At 34.1% G+C, this 27,187-nt stretch overlaps 3 protein-coding genes across 8 annotated transcripts; all 3 read right to left on the bottom strand.

Annotated features, from left to right (window-relative positions):
• Window positions 1-917: 917 nt before the first annotated feature.
• LOC111451559 (proline-rich receptor-like protein kinase PERK12) lies at window positions 918-4,530 on the bottom strand. 2 transcript variants are annotated; one of them, XM_023092036.1, is made up of 11 exons: window positions 4,224-4,530; window positions 4,021-4,109; window positions 3,684-3,933; window positions 2,922-3,563; window positions 2,584-2,832; window positions 2,333-2,496; window positions 2,173-2,249; window positions 1,928-2,075; window positions 1,649-1,798; window positions 1,297-1,542; window positions 918-1,221 (listed from the first exon to the last, which is right to left on the bottom strand). In XM_023092036.1, exons 1-10 carry the CDS (start codon window positions 4,384-4,386, stop codon window positions 1,303-1,305), a joined length of 2,172 nt encoding a protein of 723 aa, XP_022947804.1. In that variant the 5' UTR covers window positions 4,387-4,530; the 3' UTR covers window positions 918-1,221; window positions 1,297-1,302. The 2 variants fall into 2 exon arrangements, with proteins under 2 accessions (XP_022947804.1, XP_022947803.1); XM_023092035.1 differs by having other exon boundaries at window positions 918-1,542.
• Window positions 4,531-14,136: 9,606 nt separating this feature from the next.
• LOC111451775 (NAD-dependent protein deacylase SRT2) lies at window positions 14,137-21,572 on the bottom strand. Of its 3 annotated transcripts, none has more exons than XM_023092318.1 (12): window positions 21,230-21,571; window positions 20,720-20,762; window positions 20,394-20,628; window positions 20,210-20,275; window positions 19,437-19,482; window positions 17,197-17,357; window positions 16,977-17,106; window positions 16,686-16,850; window positions 15,646-15,773; window positions 14,932-15,031; window positions 14,782-14,846; window positions 14,137-14,380 (listed from the first exon to the last, which is right to left on the bottom strand). In XM_023092318.1, exons 1-11 carry the CDS (start codon window positions 21,263-21,265, stop codon window positions 14,793-14,795), a joined length of 1,164 nt encoding a protein of 387 aa, XP_022948086.1. In that variant the 5' UTR covers window positions 21,266-21,571; the 3' UTR covers window positions 14,137-14,380; window positions 14,782-14,792. The 3 variants fall into 3 exon arrangements, with proteins under 3 accessions (XP_022948086.1, XP_022948087.1, XP_022948085.1); XM_023092319.1 differs by lacking the exon at window positions 14,137-14,380 and adding an exon at window positions 21,013-21,091 and having other exon boundaries at window positions 14,546-14,846; window positions 21,230-21,572; XM_023092317.1 differs by lacking the exon at window positions 14,137-14,380 and having other exon boundaries at window positions 14,550-14,846.
• A 1,133-nt stretch (window positions 21,573-22,705) lies between these two features.
• On the bottom strand, window positions 22,706-26,770 carry LOC111451028 (psbP domain-containing protein 2, chloroplastic). Of its 3 annotated transcripts, XM_023091260.1 has the most exons (6): window positions 26,633-26,770; window positions 25,782-25,803; window positions 25,413-25,638; window positions 24,268-24,490; window positions 24,021-24,176; window positions 22,706-23,100 (listed from the first exon to the last, which is right to left on the bottom strand). In XM_023091260.1, exons 1-6 carry the CDS (start codon window positions 26,675-26,677, stop codon window positions 22,840-22,842), a joined length of 933 nt encoding a protein of 310 aa, XP_022947028.1. In that variant the 5' UTR covers window positions 26,678-26,770; the 3' UTR covers window positions 22,706-22,839. The 3 variants fall into 3 exon arrangements, with proteins under 3 accessions (XP_022947028.1, XP_022947029.1, XP_022947030.1); XM_023091261.1 differs by lacking the exon at window positions 25,782-25,803 and having other exon boundaries at window positions 25,413-25,552; XM_023091262.1 differs by lacking the exon at window positions 26,633-26,770 and having other exon boundaries at window positions 25,760-25,803.
• Window positions 26,771-27,187: the final 417 nt, after the last annotated feature.

Raw genomic sequence — 27,187 nt, 5'->3', positions numbered from 1 at the left:
CATCCTATCCTTACGCTCCTCAACGTCATTACCATGCTCGATAGCATCCCACACGCATTGTGACGGTAAGTTAACACACATCTTTATCAACCATGTTGCATAATTACTCTTCGTGAGTAATGGATACTGAAGCATTACACTCTCCTCTTTTTCGCTCTTTATCATTGTCATATCTCCCTCGGTGACTTTGTAAGGTGACCGCATTTGTTTTGGCATCCTAGCTCTAATATCCAATGTTGGATAGGACCCACGATCAGAATATGTCAAAACAAATAAATGAAGGAACAACTTGAGTGGAGAGAGTCTTAAAACAGAAGAACCTTAAGCTCTATGCTTTTCAATTTTCTTCTGTGAATAGAGTATACATCTACTGAGTACTTGCATAGAAGAAAGCACCAACAAAATCACAAACTATTTTTTCACAAACTATTTTTCTAAAGTTAAGTTACTCAAATTATAACTATTTGTCTAAAGTTACTCAAATTAATAACTATTTTTATCCGGTCAAAACTTATCTAGATATATTAAATATAAAGGAGAATATAGAATTAATTTGGAGTGTTGAACCTAACATTTAATATATTGAATATATTAAATACAAAATAAATATATATTTAATTTAAAGGGTTAGATATTAATATTTAGTACCTTCGATATATTAAAATAAAAAATATATCATATATTAAAAGGATTCCCATTAATATTCTGTACATTAGATATATTAAACGTAGATTGTTTCTAAGTTTGTATCGATCCTCGTTTTATAGATAACTTACCGACTTATAATTTATTTTAATTTTTGTTTTAAAGGAAATTGATAATTATTTTATTATCATTCTCATATTTGATTGAACTTGGAAAAAACGAATCATTGCATGTTCCTCAACAAATAGAAGAGGCCAACAATTGGACAACAGTATCCTCAACAAATGGGCTGCCTTTTTGGACTAAATAGCAAATACAGCACATGAACTTTTCAAAGTAGATCACAATAAATTCACCAATAAGCAGTAGATGTCTTTCACATCATCTCCTTTAATTCAATTTCAACGACTATGAACATTAAAAACAAAGGCCTTTCAAAATATGGCATCCTTACCGAGTCAAGGAGGGGGCTTTCGGCTTTCTCCTTGGACAACCTCTCTACCAAGACTCAGATTCAGAAATCCCACCAAAAAAACAAAAAGAGCGGTTTTCGGGGGCACATCGACACGGTAGTTTCTTGTACAAAGAACAGTGGAAGACGTTCTAAACTTTGGCTGAAAATTCTATTGGATTTGTTTGATTGATACTAACCAGTTACTAGTTGAAGCTTGAAGAGCGGCTGCATCTACCTTGCAAGTAGTCCTCTATGGAAATGCTTTGTATTCCACTGCTAACAGAAAGTGAGTCATCTTCCAAACCAAGCAACGCTAGGTTAAGGTGTGATTGGATGTTAGTAGGTAGAGGTTCTTCGTCACTCGCATTGAATTCGTTTGATTCGTCGATTTGTTGTCTTGCCCATGTTGTTATTTCCTCATCACCTTGGAGAAGTTTCAATACCTGAAGTTTTGAATAAAACAAATGAAAGGGAGGAAGGGAAAACAACAACAACACTGATGACATTCACAAACAATGACAAGTAGAAGAGGCCAAAGAGGTTGCTTACCAGGCTGATTTGAGGGCGATGTCTCGGTGCTCGTCTAATACAAAGGGTAGCAGCCAAAATCATTCGACCTATTTGATCGTGGTTGTAGTCACTGCCTAGCCTTGGATCTAGCAATTGTGAAACTTTGCCTTCCATCAGAATTGGCTTTGCCTGTATTACACATCCATCAGTTCCATAAACAAATTTGAGCGAAGTTCAGACAATCAAATTCATGGCAACTTGAACACATAGTCCCAACATATGGATAGTAGAGGTCATACCAAGAAAATCGAAACTTACCCACATTACGAGACTCTCCTCCCCCTTGGGACAATTGTCGCTGATTGGTTTTCTACCTGAAAGTAGCTCAAGGAGTACCACACCGAATGCATAGACATCGATCTTGTCGCTCACTTTTCCGTGCATGAAATACTCAGGAGCCAAATAACTATCATAAAGGAATTTACAAGCATGCTCAAGAACACATCAAAAGCTTCAAGACAATGAATCAAAACATAAAATATGCAACAGTTACGTAGGCATACCCAAATGTTCCAGCTACATCAGTACAAGTGATTTGTAAGCACGACGATGCCCAACTAGCAAGGCCAAAATCCGAAAGCTGAACGGGTAAACATAACCTATAATCAGATAGAGGAACCCTTTGAAAGATAATATGTTTGAGAAAGTAACATATCACGAAACCTGCGGTTCGAAATTCTCCGAAAGTAGAATGTTAGAGGATTTCACATCCCTGTGTATCACAGCTTCTTCCCTGCAATTGTGTAGATAGTCAAGTGCCTCAGCAACACCAACAGCAACCTTAAACCTCTCTTGCCAACCAAATGAATTCACATCCTTCTTACAACCTTAAAGAAAACAACCAGTTGACAGTGAGAAAACACGGTTAACGGAAATCAAACAAGTGTTATTCAAACATAGACACAGTTCTTTACCATGAAGATTCTCTTCCATACTTCCTCTTGAAAGAAAATCATAGACCAAAACTAAATTATTGTCCTCCAAACAAAAACCCAATAAAGATATAATATTCTTATGAGTTGAAGTTGCAATGATCTCAACTTCCTGAACAAACTCCTTTAGAACAGTCTCAGATGGCTTCAAAATTTTGACAGCAATTTCCTTGCCATCGGGAAGACGCCCTCGGTAAACATAGCTACTCCCTCCTTTACCAACCATATTCTCTAAAAGACACAAACAGAAATACTTATTAGAGAAACATCCAGTCCAAGAAAACAAGGATAAACATATATCTTTAAAGATAGGTACATACCAGGCATAAAATTAGAAGTTGCCAACAAAAGTTCCTCATAAGTAAACAATCTGCAAGTGGACGAGTATTTATCCTTTAAATCCAATACCTCTTTAGGAAGGCTTTCCAAAACATGGCTGGACACATATGGCACAATTGCACCATTTTCCCCATCAATTGTGGAGCTCTGATCTGGATCAGAACTGCTTTGTTTCTGGCCTGGATAAACCAAGGCTGACGATGACTGGAAGTTCGGTATGTGTAATACACCTTGGAACATAGGAAACTTCTTTGATGATTTCTCTACATGCTGCTTGGTTAAAAATATCCGACGCAGAAGCGACCAACTTGATTTCCATTGCAACGATCCTCGCTTGACAATGGAATTTGACTTCGAAATTTCTTGAGGCTTTTGAAATGGTACCAAAGCCAATGAATTCCAAACACCATTGTCCTGTAACTGGTCCACCAAATCAGTTGCGGAATCATTTCGTTCAAGCAAAGACAGAGCACTCTGAACAGAGTCCCTCTCCGTTTTATCATTACAACCAGAGTCAGATTTGTGTAAGCGGTGACCGTTGATAAAGTTTGCAGCCAACCCAACAGATTTTGATTCATTAATTTCTTCTACAATGGTTGCACAATTCTTGTCCCCACCCTTGTCTGCTCAAATAGGCAAAAGAAAAAAGGGAAAATCATGAACTAAGCGCAAAACAAGAATTTACAGCCTAAAAGAAAAGGAAAAAGAAGATGATTGAAAAAAAAAAGTGAAATAATTCCAACCTCGAGACTGGCCTTTAATTGGGAAAGTCGCTAATCTCTGGAAAATAACTTTGCCATTATTGACGGCTAAAACGCAGAATCTGTTCGACAATTTTCTAGCACAGTACTTTGCAACCGATACCGACGAACGGATTCTATGGTGAGTTTTAGAAGTACCGAGAATTAGCGAAGCCTCGCCGTAAGAATCAACTTCCCGTCTAATAATTTTCCGGACCGGCGAGCCTCGGCAGACCTTGAGCTTCAATTCAACCTAAAACAAACAAAAATTCCGAACTAAAATTCTCATAACCAAAGAAAAAAAAAGAAAAAATCACTCTCGATTCACAATCATTTTAACCTGCTTCAGGTTGCAAAATCCGTCATAGGCGGACAATACAGAGTCAAACGACTTCACAAGAGAGAGCAAAGTCGAATTTCCCTCTGCAACTAAAACAAAACAAACAAGAAACCACCAAAAAGTCCACAGTCAGCAGAAGGCAAAAGAAAACCACCGAATCAAGCGCGATAAACGAGGTTAAAAAATAAAAAAAAAACAAATACCAACGGCAGAATCAAGAACATGAAGAGCAATGACACAATCTCCAGGCTGCGCAACTTTAACGAGCGCCCAAGTAAGCAGTTCCCGACTCTGAGAATCCATTTTAACCCCAACGACGACCACAGAGCCGCCATAGACGGCGGTAGGGTCACCGAGGAGCATCATCGGCGCCGCTTAGGGAGGGATATGGAGGTTTCAGAGGGAGGGAAATAGTTCAGGCGCGAGAGAAGCCATTAGAGGATAAAAAGAGCAGAAGCATATGTAGTGGAAAAGGAAAGAAGCGAATCATGGGGAAGGGAATTCGAGGTTAGGGGTAACTGTATTGGAAGGTTTTGTTCCTCTGCTTCGCAATCTATAATATTGTTCCCTCCTCTTTCATTTTCTGACCGTCTGATCCATCTACTTTAATTCTTCATCATATTATCAATTTTTTTTTTAAATATAGTTTGCTTAAAATACCATTTTATTATTATTATTATTATTATTATTATTTATCAACTTATTTATTTTTGTGTTTAATAAATATCATTTTTTTAATATTTAAATCATTTTAAACGTTTAATTTTTATATCTAATATGTCTTTAAAAATTTAATTTTGTATTTAATTTATTATTAGATTTTTAATTTTATATTTAATAGAGTCCAAACTTGTTCAATATTTTTTAAACCGACAATTTTATCTCAAAGAAAAAAAGTTTATGCTTTCTGATAAATTTATTTATTATTTATTTTATATATATATATTAAAAAAAAACTCTTAACCTTACTTTTATATTTATTAATAAATTTCCAAACATATTTAAGAAATAAGAATTAACGGACTAATTAAAAATAAAATTTATGTTAAATAAAATTCTAAATTCTAGAGGACAGGTTATGTATGTTTTTTATGTCTTATTGTCCAGATAGTTTAGCTCGTCTTATCAAATCCTAAAATAATAGTCAATATGTGCAGTCGAAATCCGCTTGAAACACAAATAAAAACGAATTGAAATGGCCCAATTGAGTCCAATTGGAGAAGGCTGACTCTTTCAACTAAATCGATCAACGATCAATAGATAACACAGTCAATGGCCAACGTAGCCGAATTGGTCAGAGTGGACCAAATTAGTTCAGTTGAATCGACTTAGATGGATCAAACTAAAATGTTAAGAAAGAATTTTAGTTAAAAATGGAGGCAAATAATAATGTTTACCATTTTTAATTTTAAAATATCTTTAAAATTTATGGGTTATTTGTTAATTATAGTAAATCGTAGTAATTATTATTTGTTACTAAGGATTTTACTTATTTCCTTGTATTAGTTGTCGTTTCTAGAGATAAATAAAAAGAAAATTGCCGTTAAATTTATTATATTTATATCAATATTTAATTATCTTATGTATAAAATATGATTAAAATTTGATGATTTCATATATTAAATTTATATTTATATCAATATTTAATTATCTTATGTATAAAATATGATTAAAATTTGATGATTTCATATATTAATGTTTTATAATTATGGGGTTCAAATTTTTTAAAAAAAACTATGATTGATGACACGTGGCTTACCGTAGTTTGCTGAATAAAATATTAGTATTTATTTATGATTTTATAAAAGATATATATTCTTATAATTCACCATTTATTGCGTACCCAAATTCTTTTAGAATTATGTTTTAATAAATAATAAACTAACGGTGTCACGTTCAAAGCACATGTTAAAGATCTATCATGTATTAAACAAAATGTAATTTTGACCAAAGGAATTTAAAAATTAAAATGAAATTATTCGGAATAATTCGGACCATTTAATTCAAATCTAAAATTTGGATTGAGTTGAATTTTGAAAAATAAAAAATTTAGATTAATTCATGGATTGACATTTTTTTAAGTCAACTACCAACTCGAAATTACCGAGGTTAGGCCTCACCTCTGTCCTCGCCGGATTTCCTCTCTCTCCTAATTTTTTCTTTCTCTTTCCCTCACCTCTGTGCTCGCCGGATTTCCTCCCTCCCTTCTCGTGCTCAATTTTTGTCGTACGGGTCGTAGCTTCAATTGTTTTCTTCGTCAATTAGTAGATCGTCCCCATGGGAACTTATAGCAATTGAAATGGGGTTAAACCATGAAGGGTAGGGAACAAATTTGACCGTAGAAGCTCTCCAAAACCCCATGAACGTACGTTTGGTTTGTTTCCGTCCAAAACCGATCATCAAACGCCTATGGATCTAGAGCTCGAGTTCTTCCAACGAGCGTGGATTTTGGTCTTAAACCTCTAGTGCTTTCTCCCTTGCGACAATTCAAGTCCCTTCTTCCTTTCTCGGTGAGCAAGCTGCCTTAAATCAACTCTCACCTCCTCTGAGTCTCGATGAGGAATGGGACGAAGGTCTTTCGCCGCCTACCCTCTACACGAGCCACTTCCGAGCAACGTACGACGCTACAAACACATCTGTCATTCTTTTTTTAATTACTTATTACTCATTTGGATGGCATTACAACAATATTAACCAAGAAGTTAAATTATATTTAAGTATTTAGTTGGGAAGTTATTAACTTATATTATGAAAATAAAATATATAATCATAGTACAAATTAAATACAAAATATATTATTTGTTTGTTTAGGATCAACATTCTTCTGTTCAAAATAAAATAAAATAAAATAAATGAAAATGTAATAATATTAAATTGCACCGAAATGATGGATGAGAGGTCGCACTCCCCATTTTCGGACCTCTAAATATTATATTATTTGTTTAATAAGAATGGAACGTGTACGTGTCAGAATTTGTCCCAATATTTTATTTATTTTTCTACCATTAACATATTTTTCATCCACCGCCCATAGATATTATCTTTTTTGGACTTTCATTTTCGAGTTTATCTTCAATGTTTTAAAAATTCGTCTTTTAGGGAAAGGTTACCACACCCTTGTAAGGAGTATTTAGTTCTCCTCCCCATCCAATATGGGATTCTTACAATCCACTCCCCTTTGAGCCCATTGTACTTGCTGACACTCGTTCTTTTCTCCAATCGATATGGGACTCATACCAAATCCACCTCTTTCGGGGAACATTCTCATCGCTGACTCATCGTCCGGTGTCTGACTCTGATACCATCTGTAACGGCCCAAGCTCACTGCTAGCAGATATTATCCTCTTTAGGCTTAGTGTGAGAATTTCAGGAGAGGAGAACGAAACATTCTTTATAAGAGTGTGGAAACCTTTCCCTGTCAAACGCGTTTTAAAAACCTTGAGGATAAGTCCGAAAGAGAAAGTCCAAAGAGGATAATATCTACTAACAGTGGGCTTAGGCCGTTACAATGTAATAATCTTATCGTAAATTGAAATTAAAAATTATTATATCATGAAAGGCATAATATGGCAATTTGCTTTTTTAAAAAAGGTAAAGATTTTGGAGGATATTAGTGGATTTTTTATTTATTTATTTTAGTAATATATTGACCGACCGACCTTTTTTCTAATTACTAATTTTTAATTTTTAAAAAAATTTAATTTTCTGTTCCCAAAATTTCAGCCGTCTAAGTGGGAAAAGACAGTTGAAATTGACTGAGAATCTTTTTTGGAATCACATATTAAAAATGTTTTTAAATTTTTTTAAAAACTAAATAATTTCCTTATTTAAAATATTCATCACTTTACAATATTTTTATCATTTAATATTTCTTCTTCTTATTATTATTCTTTTCCACTAATACATCCATAAAACTGGTAGAAAGTGACGTCTAAAATTTATTTTCGAGTGAATTAGGTTGACCCGACTAAAAAAATGTCAGCCTACAAACAAATAAAAAAATAATGTGACACAACTCAACCTTTATGTGATCGATCAAATCCTCGAGCCATACGAGTGTTCCTACAGCTATTCACCTTAATACATAGTATAAAAAAAATTCAAGTTGTTTCGTTCAAATATCATAGTCTATTGGAGTACTAATTATTTCTATATAGTCCGTCATTGTCTGAGCCTCTAAATGATTACTCTTCCTCTTATCGATCTCAAAACATGACATAACCCTACGACCAATCTTATTGGTTCGGTATTGTCCTTTAAGAATAAAGTGGACAAATTCCGACATGAGGTCGATAACATAAAAACCAGAAAGAGTTTGAGGATTTTTTATGTTTGTATTTACGTGTAATAAATGGAAGAACATGTGAGTATGTCTGCCATTATGGATTGATGGTGGACCCAAAATTTCCCTTTCTTTCTCCTCAATTTTAGTGTTGTGTGTACAAAAATTCCAATCCAAAAGACCAAACCAAACACAAGATTTTCAAACCACTTGCTATTAAAAGTGTTCGCCTAAATTATATTCGGGTTCGATTTTAGTGGTGTTTCGTATAATTCAATCAATTAAAGATATTTATATAATCTTACATTCAGCCCGATTAGACCACTAATAAGTAATGCTTGGTGTATAGTAATATCTTATAAGCAGCTTATAGATATCGAGAATGGCAGTGCCGAAGGAAAATTTTGTCACTACGAAATACGTAAGTATAAAATCAAAATGTTGATATGAACACGAAAAAGAGTGCTTTAGGCTTCCCAAATGTGAGAAATATAATAGTCTCATCGAGTGTAATGGTGGTGTTTGACAAAGCAAAGGGGAGATATCACACAAGTTTTCTGGGGAGATATCACACAAGGTTAGAAAATTACTGATAAGACAACAAGACAAAGTTATATGAGAAATGCTTGATGGATTAGACCCAAGGACGACCGAGTTGTTGCCACCTCTGAATGTTCGAGAATGAAAATAGGAAAATATATCCATGGACCTTAAAAAAAACTCTGAAAATAATGTATGGTGATATGACGATAGGGTGATCTTTGACAAACTTAACAAGTCCACACATTTCTTGCCCGGAAAAGATGCCTACCCTGTAAACAATTAGACACGAGTGTAAAAGCTTCTAAACTTTACTTTAGTACGGGATGTGGCCACGACGAGGAAAGGTTGTGGTTGGGCTTGTGTTAGTATGATAACTCTCTAAAAACAGTAAGCATGAAATAGTAAGTGCTATTTTTTGAGCAAGCAAGCCAAACATGTTGAATTAGATTATCGTTTCCTTCGAGAATTTGTTGTCACTGGCAAACTTTGCACAGAGTACGTACCCTCCCATCTTCAAGCTGCTGACATCTTCACCAATAGTGTTTCTTGACCCCTCTTCGAATTTTTTCAGATTCATGCTTCACGTTCGTTCAAATCCGACGCACAGCTTACAGGGGTGTTGAGGATACCCAACCTTCCATTACGAATTACGGTATGTATCATATTTGACCCTTGATTATAGACTAATATCTTGCTTGTATAAATATAGATATGTGATAGAATTTATCCTTTTTTTCCCTTCCAATAATATACTCTTGGATGGTCGGTTCGTTCCAATCGTTCAAGACTATTCAAACTTTTGTTTTTAATAAAATTAAAATATAATTAAAAATTATTTTTTTCGACTAATTAAAGAATAAATAAATAAATGATTATGAACTAAAAGTAGATAAAATCTTTATATGAAAATCGAACCATCAACTTATATTTATATAATTTTTATAAAATTATAAAAACAAATAAGAACGAAGAAAAACAAAAATGTTATCAAATAGATCGTAAATGTCGGTTGAATTGAGTTATAGGCTCAAATTTGCTCGAACCAAACCCGCCCTCAATAGCCATCTCTTTTCACGATAGGTATTGCATTTAATATTAACCTTTCCCTCCCTCACCATGGAAAACGATATTTCTCTACTAAACAAGGACATAAGCTTCCTAAAGTTGTTTTGAATGTGAGTTTTGTTGAACCTTCTAGCTTGTTCTTCGTAAAAGTTTAGTTGCTCGGATAATGATCCATTTTAAAGTTAGAATCACGTTTCTTCTTTCTAGATTTTTGGACGATCATAAACCCATCAAAATTATGAAATTGTGAACAATTTCGATGGCATGTACTATACTGCAGATTCTATAAATTTATAGGAGTGTTCGTGAGTTGGGTTGGATCTCGAGACATTTTATAGACTCAACCCAATTATTCACGGTAAATTTTCTCAATCCAAACAATTCTTATTAAATAATGAACCAAACGCAACGTACTCATAATTTTTTTTGGATTTATTGGTTTGGATTGTTTATTTAATTTTTTATTTTTAATAAAAATAAATGGTCATTTGGTTCGTTTTGATTTAATAATTTTAGATTTAAACTTCTAATCTCTCGATCAAAAATATTTAAACTGTACTTTATTCGACCCGTCATTTTATTGCACATTGTATTGGTGACCAAACAAATGGAAGAGTACATCAAATAATACATAAATATCCATATCCATTTAATTTGAGAAAGACCCCACCATGTGCTCCACCATTATGTCCTTATATTTTCATGAAAGTCATGAATTTAATGTGTCCCTAACACATTAATAACACTTATCTCATCTTTAATCACTCTCTCATTCTTCAAAATATGGATACTTCTTTTACCCACAAAATTATTGAATTTGGACCTTGTAATAAAGTAATAAACCGATATTTCGTTCACAAAACTGTCGAAAAATTTCGACATTAATTATAGAATTCTTCACCCCACATCGGATGAATTCAAAAAGAAAAAAAAAAAAAGGGTCTTTATCTACCCATAATAATAATCTTTAAGATTCATTTCAACCGTCCAGATTATAAGTTTTATTGATGAATCGATTGATGTTTTTAATATTGTATTAATCAGCAAAGCTTTATTTATACAATATTGAACGAAGAACGAACGCTTACTTACAAAATTTCATATAAGTCGTATCCAAAAATCATAAATTATTTCTTCTAGCGATTTACTTGTAATCAGAAAAAAGTTTGTGAATCCCAATTTCGTTTGGGAAGAGTATAGATTTTTCAAAACTACCACCCGTATTACACGTGGATTTTTACTTATTATTGATTCACCGATCAAACCTAAGCTTGAGTTTATGAACTTCATTTTTCTATACCACCGGACCCGGCTATACCAACGTCCTAATTTTAGCCTCACTAGCATTTTCACTTATTATACGTTCGAGACAACTTCTTGAACTAATCCAAAAAAATTAGACTATGAGGCGAAGGATAAGAGAAGAATTTGGGTGCCTATGAGGTTGAGGTCGACTCTGTGGTTAAACTTATCGTGACACTAAGACCAACCCCTTGATTGGTCTCACAAGAGGGGTGCATGGTGGGCTCGTAGTACCATGGTATGATTCATCTTTAACCTAATTTACATGGAGAAAGGTAAGAAACTTTGAAGGGTTCTCAACTGGGAGATCGTATTACACTCAAAATTCTCGTGGATAACTTGAGCATCAAAGCTAATGGAACAAGCATCACATTGTATGCACTCTCTTCTTCTGTTGAGACTATGTTCTTCCCCACTTTAAAAGAATTTATCATTATTGTCGAGTCAATAGGCTTGCTTTATACTTAACTTAATTTTTAGAAGATTCAATTTATGGAGCGATTTGTGTTGTAGATCAAATTTAAGAAATAATAACTTGCGAAGAAAGTTGAGGAGAATTAATGTAAGAGACCTTTGAGGAGAATTAATGTAAGAGACCTTAGATTTCTGCTTAACGTAATCTTTTATGCAGAAATAAACATTTAAAACATTTTCATAAAACAATGTTATGGTGTTTCAAAAATGTCTTTAAAGAAACATAAACGAAATATTAAATAAAAGAAAGTAAATATTAAAATTGACAACGCCCTGTACTAACCTTAGGTCTAAGAAATTAAATATAATTATCTTATGTTATGGTCTTTATTTGTGATGTCGTCGTCAATTGTACAGGAGTCTTGTAGCACATGGTTAAATGATAGACTTTGAAAAACGTAAACAACAAACTAAGTACAACCTAATCCTACATTATGGCCCGAGTGGCTTAGTTAGACACACGATGTGGAGAAAAGTACAAGTTAGACAAGTACATGTTTGAGCGAAGTCATTATTACTTTGATAGATGGAACCAAATTGAAATATTTTTAGGTGATCCTTTATACAATGGGGAGTTATCTTGAATGAAAGAGTTGAAAATAAAGAAGATGACAATGCCACCCTTTTAACTGGGAGGTCCGAAGGAGTATTTGCAATATGAGAGTAAAATTGAACATGTTTTTAATTGCAACAATTTTCGTGAAAAAAAGAAAGTTGAAGCTTGTCGTGGCGGCTAAGTTTTGTGATTATGCAATTATACGATGGATATCTTTGAAACAGAGTGGATGAAAAATTATGAAAAACCAATTGTACGGTTGGAGGAATTGAAGACATTAATGAAAAAAAAAGTACATTTCTAAAATAGTACTCAAGCAAAAACTCTATACTTTTCCACACGGATCCAAAAGTGTAAAAGATTATTACAAATAAATGGAGACTCTTATGAATAGAGCATGCATGGATGAAAACTAAGAGAAAACAATAACAAGATTCCTAGGTGGATTGAACTGACAATTGGCTCATCGACTGGATAGGCAAGGATACTTTGATTAGGGGTGTACATGAGTCCGGTTAGGTTGGGTTGAGGGAATTTTTTGAACCAACCCAAAAGTTCGGGTTGGTTGGATTGGGGACCCAACCCAGCTTGAAATTGTTTCACAATCCAATCTAACCCTCTATTTTCGAGTTGAATTGTCGGGTTGTTAAAAAATATTATTTTAAAAGAACTTTTATTTATATACCGTACATAAAAATATATATCAAAAGTTCACAAACAAACACAAATTAGGTCATAATCATCCAAACAAATAAATGATTAGTTACCCGACACAAGAATAGATCCTCAAATTCAAAAATAATAAAAACAATTAGTTTAAGAGAAATTATGCATCACAAAAATAAAAATATAAATTGCATATAACAATTACTATGATAACAAATTGATAATAAATAAGTTAGAACTTAAAATTACCTGAACAAAATCCGTGATAAAAACTAATGAAACTAATTTTCTAGTCAATAGCCAACTAGCTAGGATATAGCATTGATTAGAGCATTAAACCTAACACAAAATCCCCAGTACATTATTCACAAATATCGATCGCAATGTCTATTAACAAAATTCGAAGTTATAAAAAGTGCTCATTAAGGCAACCAAAGGTAATCAATAGAATATTGAAGGATGTCGATGATACTTAATGAAAAAACGGAACTACGTTTCTAATAACAATTTGCATAGAACTCTTAGATCCTATATGCGTGTCTTATGCCTAAACAAATGCCTAAACAAGGTAAACTAACATTTATGAGTCTAAATTTTGTAAAAGAAGAATAAGCTCAAGAAAAATTGGTGATAAAGAGGAGAAATATATGCTATCTCATTCCTTAAGGTAGGATTTAGCTCATAATGGAATGGATAAAAACAAAGAACTTCATAGAAGAAATTGACATGATTACAAGAATGAAGGTAATAACAAAAACAATATAGGAAAAACAACAAAGACAAAGCATCCAAGTAGAAACCGAGGAACACTCAAAGGGGAGATCACTCTTTAAGTTTCAATACCTCGGACTTTACCACTTCATTGATGGATTCAATCTCCTTTGGTACTCAGCTGGTGGACTAAAGGTGTTCTCCATTAAAATCTTATGCAAGACAATAGATAGGCTTATTACCTTTATTGTCACTACGAGACCAATTTCAGGCATACTTACAAGACTAAGCAATTTTTCTTATTCTACCGACTCTCAAAGCAGTAGATATAATGATAGGATAACAAGAAGAATCTCCTAAGAAAGCATAACAAAGGTGAACAAACTATGTTTCATTTCTAGTTCATGAATTCTAACTTGCTTAATTTCATTGAAAACTAATGTCAGCATGTTCCAACTCCTATACTGTCCTATGGGCAAATGATCCTATGCATCACAATAGAAGAAATTTCTTGATCTAAAATCCATAAATTCTCAAAAACTAAATTTCATAAGCAAATATGGTTTCCTCAAGTTAAGCTAAACTTAATTTAAAATGGACTCACGAGGTAACCAAGTGATAGTTTTGGGATTAACTAAACATGCATTTGATGCTTTGTCATCTTTTAAACTTCTGTAGCATGAGTTGGAAACATAGAGGATTAAAATTTAAATGGTAAAAAGTTGAAGAAATATACTTATTTCTCCTTCTACAATAATGAGCTGAAAAAACAAATAAATATATTGTGTTAGTATCTAAATGGAAAGATTAAAAACAAACAAAAAAAAACACAAGAATCCGAGAGAAAATATGTATCCATAGCTGAAATGTCAAAGAAAAAAAATGAAGTGAAACACAATAACATGGAGAAGAAGAAGAATTGGAAAAGCCTAAACCAAATCGAATATATATATTGATAAATTTAGTAAATTTTACATACAATGGAAATATTGAGATTTATTTAAGTAAATTGAGAAGAAGATGATCTAAATCTGTGACCAGCTCAGCGATCTTGTGCTATTAATAATACAACAATCAAGATATCCATTTCCCAAAAGTAATTTGGCAAAATAGATCATAGATTCTCTACTGATAACTACGAAGTTGTAATTGAAACAGAGACCTGAAGTGATATCATTGAAGGGCAGGAATGCGAAGGGACCCCATTTGAAGCACTCTAGGCATGATCTGTAACAAATGGCCAAACAATGAAGGAATACAAGCACAGAGAGATGCATTTTTCAGAGAAAAAGAGAGGGCGGGAGAATTGTACCTCACCCAACCTAGCATTTATTTTCAGTGATACAAAGTCATCAGCTCTTGTAACACCAACATTTACAATTCCTGTAGCAGAACCTGCCTCGTGAGCCGCTCTGCGAGATTCCATACCACAAGTTAGAGACTCTCTTTACACAAAACATGATGAATCTCCCCTAAAATTGTCTAGATCCAAAGGATTACGACCATTTAGTTTTTTAATGTATTCTAAACATTCTTGCTTACGTGCAAGTTTAGATATTAGTTTGATGGTTAAATTATGAATTTGTCCCTATGCTATAGACAAGGTTTCAATTCGGGTCGATGGTTTTAAAAGTTACAATTTCATTCCCATAATGAGTGTTTTAGTCTCAATTTTGGATCTTACTCCTAGTATTCAAAATTTTCAATGAGTGTTTGATAATCATTTGATTTTTGAAAATTAAGCTTATAAATATTACTTTTGATTTTTGAAAATTAAGCTTATAAATATTACTTTTAGCTGTGAGTTGTTTTGTTATGTTATTATTTTTTACCCATGTTTTCAAAAACAAAGGAAAGCTATATACATTAATAAGTTGTTTTTTAATTTGGAATTTGAGTAAGAATTTAAAATCTTTCTCTAAGAAAGTGAAAACTATGATTAAAAAAATTGGTAGAAAAATAAACAACTAAAAACAAAAATCAAACGGTTATCAAAATTTTCAAGATAGAGAAGCAAAGAGAGCACCTCACAAGCCGAAAAGCAGACATGGTCATTACAGATGACCCTAATATGAGTAAAGCATCACAATTTCTAGCAGCTTCCATCGCCTTATTAGCTCTATCCTTCGGAACATTATCGCCAAAGAATACGACCTTCAAGTTAATCGGGAAAAAAATGAACACAAAACGTTAGCAAGTAATTGAATAATATGAAATTATAAAAATAAAAGTTTCACTGTTCAAATCTATGCACTTATATAAGCAAGCAAACAATGTATTATCGTAAAGAAAATCTTAATAAGCAAGAACAGCAAATAAATAGTTCTCCATGAAACAATAATCAAGGGACATTGACAGATGAGAAATATTTGTCACACCAAAACACTTAACCAGGCCATAAACTCATAACAGTTGACACCACATTCCAGTGAATTTAGTATGAAAGATAATTTTCTTTTTTTCTTTTTCTTTTTTCTTTTTCTCCTCCAGTCATTACATCAAGAAGTGTAGAAGAGAGAACTGGCCATAGTATCACACTGCTACGATGAGATTGATACCTTGAAGTTCATTTAAAGTTCCAGTTTCCAATAAAATGACATGTCTTCAACCATTTACTTATATAGCTTGCGTACGCTTCAACTATTCTCACGAGCCAACCCTTGACCCTATTACATTTGGTTGCCAAGGAAATTCGCATGATAATAAATCCTAGTTAAGTAGATACCATCGCTCAAACTCATTCCCTCTAAGCCCTCTATTATTTACCGTCTTTATTGACCACTAGGCTGACTCATGATGGTCTCCCTCCTTGCATTATATTCATGACCCACTCCCACTAATCCGGGGTGGATGAGAGGCTCCATCCACCAAGCTATCTCTAGAAGATAACTAAGTCCTAGTAATCATTACTCCACAACATCTCTGGCCGCATAATCAGTAACTACCCACGAACACAACATATTGTCCAATACTGTCAACTGAGTTTCCTTGATCCTCAAAACCACAATAAATAGTTCAGATGCTTATAGTGCGCACTCATTTAGTTAATGAAAGAAATGATCTTACATCAGGCTTGAGCACTCCATTGCACTCTTGGCAGGTAGGAATACAAAAGTCCTGCTCCCAGAACTTCTCATCAATTTCAATATCACCATCTGGCCTTTGCTTCATACCAAAGCTTTTGTCTGACCCTGAGCCTCCATCATGCAAACTTTCAATTGCTTCTGCCCACTGTAGCAAAATATATTTGCAGAAATATCTAAATCGGTTCGCATACATTTAATTCCATACTTACGAGTTGGAAATAAAAGTAAATCAGCTGTCTCCAAGAACAACAAATAAAACAACAACAAAAACCTTTGGGTTGAGAGCTTTCACTTGATCCTGAAATGAATTCCTACAAATGGAAAAGCCGCAATCTAAACATATTACTGAATACACAGTTCCATGTAATTCAAGTGGATTACTACCAGCACGATGGTGCAACCTGGAATAAGAGTAAAACTTTCAGTCCCACAAAACTTCTTCAACATACAACCAGAGCTCATCGTGTGAAGAGTGGTTGCTTTCTCATTACCTATCAACGTTTTGTGTGATCAGTAAATTAATTCGGCCTACTTTTTCAAGAGATGCTAGAGATAAATGTGCAGGGCCAGGCTGTGCAGCTGTAAATCGTCTCCACCCTGCATAACTCCTTGCCCAATATCGACGACGACTCCGGATTGAACGAACAAACTCCTGCTTCCAAGAAAATCCAACCTTTAAACTTATGAAAGCATAACAAATGTTGAAATATGGTGAACTTTATCATAACTCCAAACTAAAACTCTTCTCATGATTAGTTATAGACTAAAATAAATGAGGATGCTCAAAGATGACTTTCTTTAAAATGTATCCTCATCATCTAATTGTCTCCCAAAACAAAACAATATGGGTGATATTTCGCTGCTTGATTACTCACATATACGATCTACTATAACTCTTCACCTTGTATTTGTGAGTGAATAAATAATTGATTAGATGCTAGTTGATAACGAAATGGTCGATAATTGGAACAAAAAGAATTAGAAAGCTCATATGAAAATGGATTAGAATCTCAACTGACTGGTGCAAAGAAGAAAGGCCAGACAGATAGGTGGAATTGCTTTCGGGGATGCCTTTCTTTGACTATTTTATCATTAATGCACGATTAAAGTTAAGCCTAGAAGTATCTAGCTACTAGAAGGCCATCAGAAGGCAATCCTATTCAGTTTTCTCCTTTTTCAAGGTGGTGGCTGATTTTTAAGCAAGCTAATAATCATACCTAAAAGTTTGGATCACGGCTTTCTGGAGTGATTCAAGGTTGGTAAGGATCCTTTTCAAGCTAATATACAGTGCACTTGCCAAGTTTTTCTTGCTAAGTGCCGAGTATATCAATTAAATTCTATAAAAACTAAGGCCCCATCAAATAAAGTTTTTGTTTCCATTTTCAAGTTTCAAAAACTAGGCTGTTCATAATTTATTTCTTTGTTTGAACACTTTCATTTTAGAAACACTCTCAAAATCACAACCACGTAGTAAAACCTAAAAAAAATAAATTATGAGAAATAAATTTCATTATTTATGAAATATACAAAAGAAGAGAGATTCACAAGCCAAAGGACTAGCACTAAAATCCCCAAATGAACAAAAGTGTATAAAAGCTATAAGAATTGAAAGGATAAAAATGTTTACACCAAGATAATGTTAAGAAGCTAACATATTCAAAAACATTATCAAAAGATCTTTCCTTATCATTGGAAATCCTTTCGTTTTGCTCGATCATAAAGCCCAAAAAAAAGCCAAACAAATGCATCCAGAGAACTGTTTTATCTTTTGAGAAAGGGTGGTCAGATAGTGTGTAGCGAAGGAGACATTAGGATCACTTGGAAGGGTCATCAACCAATTGAAAGAGGAGAGAATCTCCTTCGAGAAATTCAGAAGTGTCGTTCACATTTGAGATTAGGAAGGTTGTTTAAAAAGTAAAGGAAAGCCTGTGCCTAAGTAGGTGAGAGTTTTTCTTTGGGTGTGCATCCAAGGAAAGTTGAACACCAATAATCTGCGCCTTTGCTTATCTCCCAGCTGGTGTGTTACTTGGAAGGAAGGGTTGAAATAGGATGCACATCTCTTTCTTCACTGTGCCCTTGCCCAGGACACTTGGGCTAGATTATTTGAGATCTTTGGCATCCGTTGGTGTTGCTCGAATAGAATTGATGAGGCTACCATTCAGCTAATTTATGGATCCCAATTCAAAAGGCAAGTTAGTTAAGGGGCAAATGTTATGGCTACGTTTTGGAGGATTTAGTTGGGGAGAAATCAGATAGTCTCCAAACTCCAAAGAGAGTTATTCTAGCCTAGAGGAGTTATGAGATTCAATTCATTATCTCTTTGCTTCCATTCAGTGTTCTCTTTCCAAACTTTTTTATAGTTATGACATTGAACATATCAGAACAGCCTCTTTTCATCTCCCACATTTTTATGGCTTCTTTCTTCAAAATAGTCTCAGTTCTTATAAAAATAATAATAAAGAAAGTAAAGAATTGAATAGCAAACCAGCTGAGTTTTTTAAGTAGAAATATATATTATCAGCATCAAACATAAACTAAGGTTATAAATACCCACTATTCAGTATGGTTACTTCCAAAATTAACAATCGCTTCCATTGCAACATTGATTCTTTTATTTAAAAATGCAGATAAAGTACGTGCTGTGCTATTATCAATACTTTTGTTTCAAAATGTCCAAGCAATATCATCATAACAGTGCAGAAAGAAGGTACCACACATGCCTTCAGATCACCTGATGTGTAATTGGTTTGAAACCAGAACTATAAGCTCCATTCGGGCTGCCGCATAGAGAAACTTTTGCATTAAGAAAGATAAGTGTGGGCGTATTAAAGAAAATGAAAGGTTACATAATCAAAGTATGACCAAAACGTGTTAAGTCAAATAATAGAAAGTGTGTCATCAACAAAGTAACAAACTGAGGTCTTCAAATCAAGGTAAGGTTAGTTTAAGAAGGCAGAACTAAATTAACAGAAGTTTTGAAGACAGCAAATATAATATTGGATATTGATAATCTATGTATACAAAATTTTAGTTTGACTAAAACAGAACACGCATGCACGTGTACGCTTGAACTTACTCGCCAGTATTTAGAGTCATAAAGGGTGCTCAAAACTAGAGAGACTTTTCTCATTGGATAAGTAGTAAGTGGGTATTGATGTTCTGAATGGAGGGAAAACAAATAGTAATCAAATTTAAAAACATAAAAAGGTTTGCTTGGATCAATTGGAAAACTTCAAACCATATAGGGTAGGACAGTATACAATCTCTAGACTGTAATATACCATGCATGAAATTTTTCGTTCTACGCACCAAAACTGTGTATGAACAAACATGAGACTTGAGAGTTCGGCTAACTCTCTAAATCAAAGTGAACTTGGCAGAATTTGTATACAAATCTAACCTCTCTACGTTTGATGTTCGTAATCATCTCAATGTTAAAACAAATACAGATGAAGAACAAATAAAGGTGGAATATAGGTATGAGAAAGGAAGGGAAGATAGAACCTTCTGTAATCAGGAATTCCACATTCTGTACTAATTCCAGCTCCTGTCAATACTACAAGGTTGGAACTGCAGGATGCATGATAGCACAAATCAAAGGAAAATGTGATGTCAATGATGTAACGTTACAAAAGAATAGTTGTTCATTCGAAAATATTAAGAAACCAATAAAGTTATGTAAACTGACCTTTGATCAAGAAAATTATATAAGAGATCAACATCTTTCATGCTAGGAGGATCAGAATCAGGAACGAGCTTCTTGTCCCTCAGCAAGTTTTGGTGAGGTTTTTCTACACTGATCGATGAGGAACTAACTGAAAATTTACGTGTTGTTTGGAAATTCCTCGAGAAGTAATAAAGAGATGCCAACCATCTTCCCTTCCTAAGAAATCGCCCACTTTGTCCTCTAGGTTGAACAATATCTATTATTGTTTAGGACAAAATAAATGATCAAGTCATTTATTGGATACTATTAGATATTAAAAATTTCTAAGGGAATAGAAGCTCGCTTGCCTCCCATGATGTTTCCAAGTAACTTCCTTGTGGTTGAGGAAGACTACAAGTTCAAAAAATGGAAAAAAAAAATCAATCAAAAAACAAAGCATAAGGAAACTTCAGCAGTGTCGAGTAAAATCTCTCCTATACAGTTGACAACATTAGTAAGAACAAGAAGAGGCACCAGCCAAAGACAAGGAATTTAGCTTCAGCAAGATGCTAATCTAACACAAATTCTTCAAATATGTTAACTGAATTTAGTGTTTACAGCACTAAGAACCTATTTCTACAGCGCTAGCAATTTATCCTACCTCCAAGTGAATGCTATCCATTTCTTCTACACTTGTTCTTCAATTCTACAAACAATAGAAGATACAATCTCTCCTATGTCTTTGGATGATAAGAACAAATAAAAGGCATAAACGCATCAAAGATTCACGAGGAACGCAACGAAAAATAAACAATTCAATCCAAAAGAATCCGAAAATGAACAATAACAGCATGAAATGGAGGGAGAATAGAACATACACAGAAGGGTTGATAGAACAGCAAGCGGACGAACATTGGCACCGTTGAGAATTCAAATTTTCTTTTCTCGGGAGAAATCAAGAAGATATTCGAGAGGTGAGTTGTGGTAGATTATTCAGCTGACGTACCAGTCGATCAAGTTTGCGGCATCCGCCATACTTCCACGTTGCATAGCTTTCCACCGGTTGTTCTGCTTCTCCTGGGAATTAGGATGCAATCAATTATATAAACTACATCACTTTTTCCATGGATTTTTAATCATTTCATTTGAATTTTCGAACTTCAAATTGTTTCCGGAAGAACTTCAGAACTTGTAATTTGACCTAATTTACAACCAAATTTTGATTGTAGTATCTTTGTTTATTTGTGTTCATCCAATTTAGAGTCGAAAATATTATTATCAGAATTTTAAAATTATTTTATGTAATAGAAAATGGTAAAAATATAATCTAATTAATTAATTAATTAAATCTTATTAATTAAGTTTAATTAACTATTGATGTTAGCATATTGTTAAAAATTAATAAATTGTAATTAGTTTTATTATTGCTTAAATTATTTATTATTAATATTTTTAAGAATCAATACTTACATAATTTTTTATTAGATTAAGTTATTTAATTTCCATTGTTAATGTAAAATATTTATTTATTTTAATTAATTAATTAAATAATGTACCAAAATAGTAAATGGAAATAATTTTAGTTTATTCTCTTACCTTTAATTAATTATTTAATTTCACAAATTTGATATTCATATTCATTAAACAAAATTAATTATATCAATTAGATCCATAGAGTTTACTTTTCACGTGAAAATATATTTTTAGTCTCGAGTTTGAACTTGCTATAACACTTTTGGTTTGATCTTTGAGATCAAAATAGATGAGAAGAAGAGGGGCCGCCCTCTTTTCTTTTCCGCATATGGCTCAAGTGGCGAAGGCCCTTTCCTTCGCGCTTGGTAAGTGCTTCGCTTTAGCCAAGCTTACTGCTAGCCTATCAACTAGAGCCAAGCTTCGACCATCGATGCTCGTCACTTCTGGCGCTTTATTCCATCACTCGAGAGAATTTGATTTACAATCAAGTCCCTAAAGCTTAAAATTAATATTTAATTGATTAAAAAATTTAAAATTATCGACTCATTTAAAAATTACATATCATCAAAGTTTAATTAACTTATATTGACTACCACGTCATCTTCTGTTCTTGATTGGTGCAATTGCCGTGGCTCGCCCGTAATAAATCTTTAGTCGTCCTCTTTCCGGACAACAAATAAAAGCATGTTTTTTTTTTTTTTACCACCACACAAAAAAAATATTCTGTTGCGACTGCTCAATTAGATGAAAGTTTTTAATTAGAAGCTTTCATAAAAGTCAATTCTAATTTCAAATTTCTTCAATAATTATAAATAAATAAAATAAAAAGGCCCAACAAGTAAACGATGAGGAAGAACTGAAACTTATAGAAGGTGGGAAAAGAATAGGAAGAAACAAACTTTATATATATTAATTAGAGAGAAAAATGGAAGCCCCATGGTGGCATGGAAAGCAAAGCAGAGACAGAATGGAAATGAGTTAGTTTGGAGGGAGAGCATGAACTGATGATGATCTTTCAGGAGGAAGGAGCTGCATCAAAGGAATGAAGAACCTGCTCCAACATCTTTCTTCTCTGTGAATCAAGAGGGCTCTCTGGTTTGTCCGAGTGGGATACGTTAAGGATGTAAAGCTTCTTAGAAGCCACAAAAGCAGCGGAGAAAACCCGCTTCATCCCCCCTCTAGTGCTGTCGACCATGTACTCGAACTCGTATACTTGTAGACCTCCCTTACCAGATCTCTCTGCAGCACCAACCACTGCTGCATCCTTTGTACTTTCCTGTATTCATAGAATAAGTAACTAAGACATGGAGTCGGTTAATCCCATTTTAGAATGTTGGATTTGGATAACAATAGTGTTCCTTCCATTTTAGGGGTAAAAGAACATGAATCAAGAAATAGAAGAGTTAATAACTTGGATGCAACAAGGCTAGTCCAACGGTATGTGATATCCCATCTCGGTTGAGGAGGAGAACGAAACATTTTTCATAAGGGTGTGGAAACCTCTTCCTAGCAGACACGTTTTAAAAACCTTGAGGGAAAGCCCAAGTAGGACAATATCTACTAGCGGTGGGCTTGGGCTATTACAAATGGTATCAGAGTCAGACACTGAGCGATGTGCCAACGAGGAGACTGAGCCCCAAAGAAGGGCAAACACGAGGCCGTGTGCTAGAAAGGACGTTGGGCCTCGAAGGAGGGTGGATTGGGAGTCCCACATCGATTGGAGAAGGGAACGAGTGTCAGCGAGGAAGCTGGGCTCCGAAGGGGGGTGTATTGTGAGATCCCACATCGGTTGGAGAGGAGAATGAAACATTTTTTATAAGGGTGTAGAAATCTCTTCCTAGCAGACATATTTTAAAGACTTTGAGGGAAAGGCTGAAAGGGAAAACCCAAAAAGGATAATATCTGCTAGCGGTGGGTTTGGGCCGTTACACATAGATTACAAATTTAGTATCTGAAGCAGCAGTGCGACAGAGTACATTCTTACGGGGCAAAACATACAATCCAACAGAAAAAAGATCACGAATCAAAAAGACTGTCATACTAGTTAAACTCGAATGTTATATTATCCCAAAGAAAAAAGAAAACACTCAAATATATTATTTTTCCTAGCACTTAAAAGCATCCAACAAAAATCACAGCCAAGCAAGTCTATGTTCCAATCAGTAGGAAATGCCAAAATCTCAAAAAATAAATTACCTTTCGCTTTTCAGCCTGTATAAGTTTGTCAGCCACGAACTGAGGAGTTCCAAACTCCCCAAGACTTGTAAGACGAACCGGATTTACTACAACACCAACATTGTTGCTTCCTTTATTCTCCTCTTCAAATAAAACTGTTGCCCCTGCTTTATCAACCTTTACCAAGCACACAGTTTCAGACAAAGTCTACTCAAAGGAAGAGCCTAAGAATGCATCACCGTTAGTTCAGAGAGAGATGGCCAAATACCTTAACCCAAGAAGATGGTCGAAGAAGAGTAAAACCCTCCTTTGAATCTGTGTATCTCTCAAGCTCCAACTCTTCAGCAAAAACGGCCTCACAAATGCTTGGTGAAAATCCATACAAGAACAATGAGATAACAGAAACATTCAGAGCTCTCCTGCTTGGGTAAAGGAGAGGACTTGTGCACGAGTGGCTGCTTCCTAGTATGTGTTTTTGGGTCACATGAGCACTGTGCTGCAAAATTGAGAATTAGATTCATGGTGAAGAGAATGTGATTTTTTCTTAAACAGAAAACGTGGGCTAGATTTTTATTGAACAAAAAGAGTTTGAATGATGAAAACATCGATATGCGAAAACAAAAAGATAAAAGAACAGCTAGTTTCACACAGTGGGAAGAATAAAGGAGAATTCACTCATTATAAATAAATAAAAACATAATGGAAAGACAACAAAACTGTTGCCGAGACCAACAATCCACTAGAAAACTATAGCTGCAGCATACCCAATGGAATCTTTGAACTGTAACATACCATGTACAAAGATTTTTCTTTTCTTCACCATAGCCATATATGGAAGTTTCAAGTTAACCCCTTGTGTATGTGAACCCCGAGTTCACAAACACAAAACCCTCAAATCTATCAATTTAAACTCTAAACTTTAGGTTAAACACGGATTGCCTCAAGTTCTTTGGTCCACGATAGGATGATCAATCTTATTTGAATATTTTTTTTGCAAGTAACTCAAGTCATGAATTGCAAAAGGATCAAGAAACTCTTAGCTAAACTTGACAAAAAAAATATCAGCTAAAATTTATTCATGGTCAACTGTTCGAAAAATCAAACGGTCAGGCTCTAGATGACCTTCCAACGAACCAAAATGACATATTATTGATCATGGAAAAATGACAAAAATACTCTTGCTTAATATGTCCTAAAAGGATAATTGAAAAACATTAAAGACGACATCAAATCCTAAATAAATAAAAAAGAAAAAGAATCATAATTTGAAGTCTATATGCAGTTCATATCATGTTCTACCTATCCAGCATGGACCGAAAAATTAATAAAACAGATAACTTCATATTGAAGCAAAAATGATCTCTTAAAAATGGAAAATTTAATGAAATGTCCATAGGAAGTATGTAATTGAACCTTTGTTCCAAAATATGGTATGAATGATCAATGTCCTTTTGGGCAGGGGGATCTGCATCAAAAATCAACTTCTTATCCCTCAAAAACCTTGTAGGAAGCTTTTGTTTTGACGAGGAACCGTTTGAAAATTTATATGGTGCCTGAAAATTCATTGAGGAGCAATAAAAAGAAATCAGCCGTCCTCCTTTCGCATCTACAGGCCAACTTTGTCTGGATTGAACAATATCTATTCATCACAGTACACAATAAAACATTATTAATCACTCATTTGATACTTCATATAGTTAAATTTAAAACATTCGGGAAAAATACAAGAAAAACCCCCAATTAAATAAAAGCATGCTTGCCTCACAAGATGTTTCCAAGTACCTTCCCTTTGGGTTTGGAGAGTCTACACATTATAAATAACAAAAGTTAGTTGGGGAGGAAGGGAATGGGTTGGGGATGAAGAGGTTATGAACATAGGGGATAAAAAGACAAAGAAAATTGCTAGAAAACTCAATAATGAATTCGAACGAAGAGGTATACTACACAACAAACATGTAACAATCTAAGCCCACCGCTAGCAGATATTATCCTTTTTGGGCTTTCCCATTCGGGCTTCCCCTTAAGGTTTGAAACGCATTTGCTAAGCAGAGGTTTCCACACCCTTATAAAAAATGTTTCGTTTTCCTCTCCAACCGATGTGGGATCTCACAAAACATGACTTAGGACTTTCGGTTGACTATAGCATAATAAAAGAATTTAACTCAATTCACCAACTTCAGCCATGAACTTCACATAAAAATGTTAAACATGTTATATCATACATTGGGCCAACAAGTTTTAACAATGTAGTGAAAATTAGAGGGGATTTCTTTGCCTTCCACCACGATTTTTATATTACACTACATCAGTGAAAAGATGCTGCAATGGATTTTATAGGATACATGTTCAAGTCGATTTTGCAATTCTTGCATCCAAAAGTCTGTATTTACAGAACAAATCTCTGAACGGAGAATGTTGTCCATACAAAGACCATTTTCTTGATTTCTACTAATGATTCAATGTCCAATTCGATAATCGTGTGCATTGAAATCCAGCCGAGAATACATCAATTACATCATAAGCGCTAATCAAGACAATTCAAAGGACATCGCCACTAGTAGAGATTAGAAAACACGAAGAATCATGAACATTGTCGATAAATATGAAGCTAAGAGATTGAAAATGGAGCATACATGGAAGAAGAGTATGTTGGATGGAAACTGGAGGAGTGTCGCCATAGCCCAAGACGATTGGTTCCACTTCCGCGCTGCTTTCTCTTCGAACTCTACCTCTGTGCGTATGGTCTGGATAGACTTGTAATGGATGCTCCGTGTGACGTCCACGTTTATTATTGTTTTTCTTTTTTCTTTTCCTTAAATTAATAAAATTACTTTTATTTATCTCAAAAATACTTTTTTTTTTAATTTTATTTTATCGCAATTTTTTAATTTTTTTTATTTTTAATAGAAATTAGTAATTTGTTTTTAAAATATTCATTAATATTTTTAAATTTTATTAAAAAATTAAAAAAAAAAACAATAATAACATCAAATTTGTATTTTAAAAAAATAGATTAAAAGAGAGTTAATTGGGTCGGGTTGGGCCGGCTCGGCTCGGAAAGAATTAACCGGAAATGAACAAAGAACCAAACCGCTCTACTTTTATTATAGTTATTATTATTATTTTAAAGGTTTTTCCTGTTTCCGTCCCAGTTTCGGCTCGTGCTAACGCACGTGACCGCTATTTTT

Source organism: Cucurbita moschata, unplaced genomic scaffold, assembly GCF_002738365.1.
Source record: "Cucurbita moschata cultivar Rifu unplaced genomic scaffold, Cmos_1.0 Cmo_Scf00013, whole genome shotgun sequence".
Lineage (NCBI taxonomy): Eukaryota > Viridiplantae > Streptophyta > Magnoliopsida > Cucurbitales > Cucurbitaceae > Cucurbita > Cucurbita moschata.
This window is presented reverse-complemented; position numbering and strand designations above follow the sequence as displayed.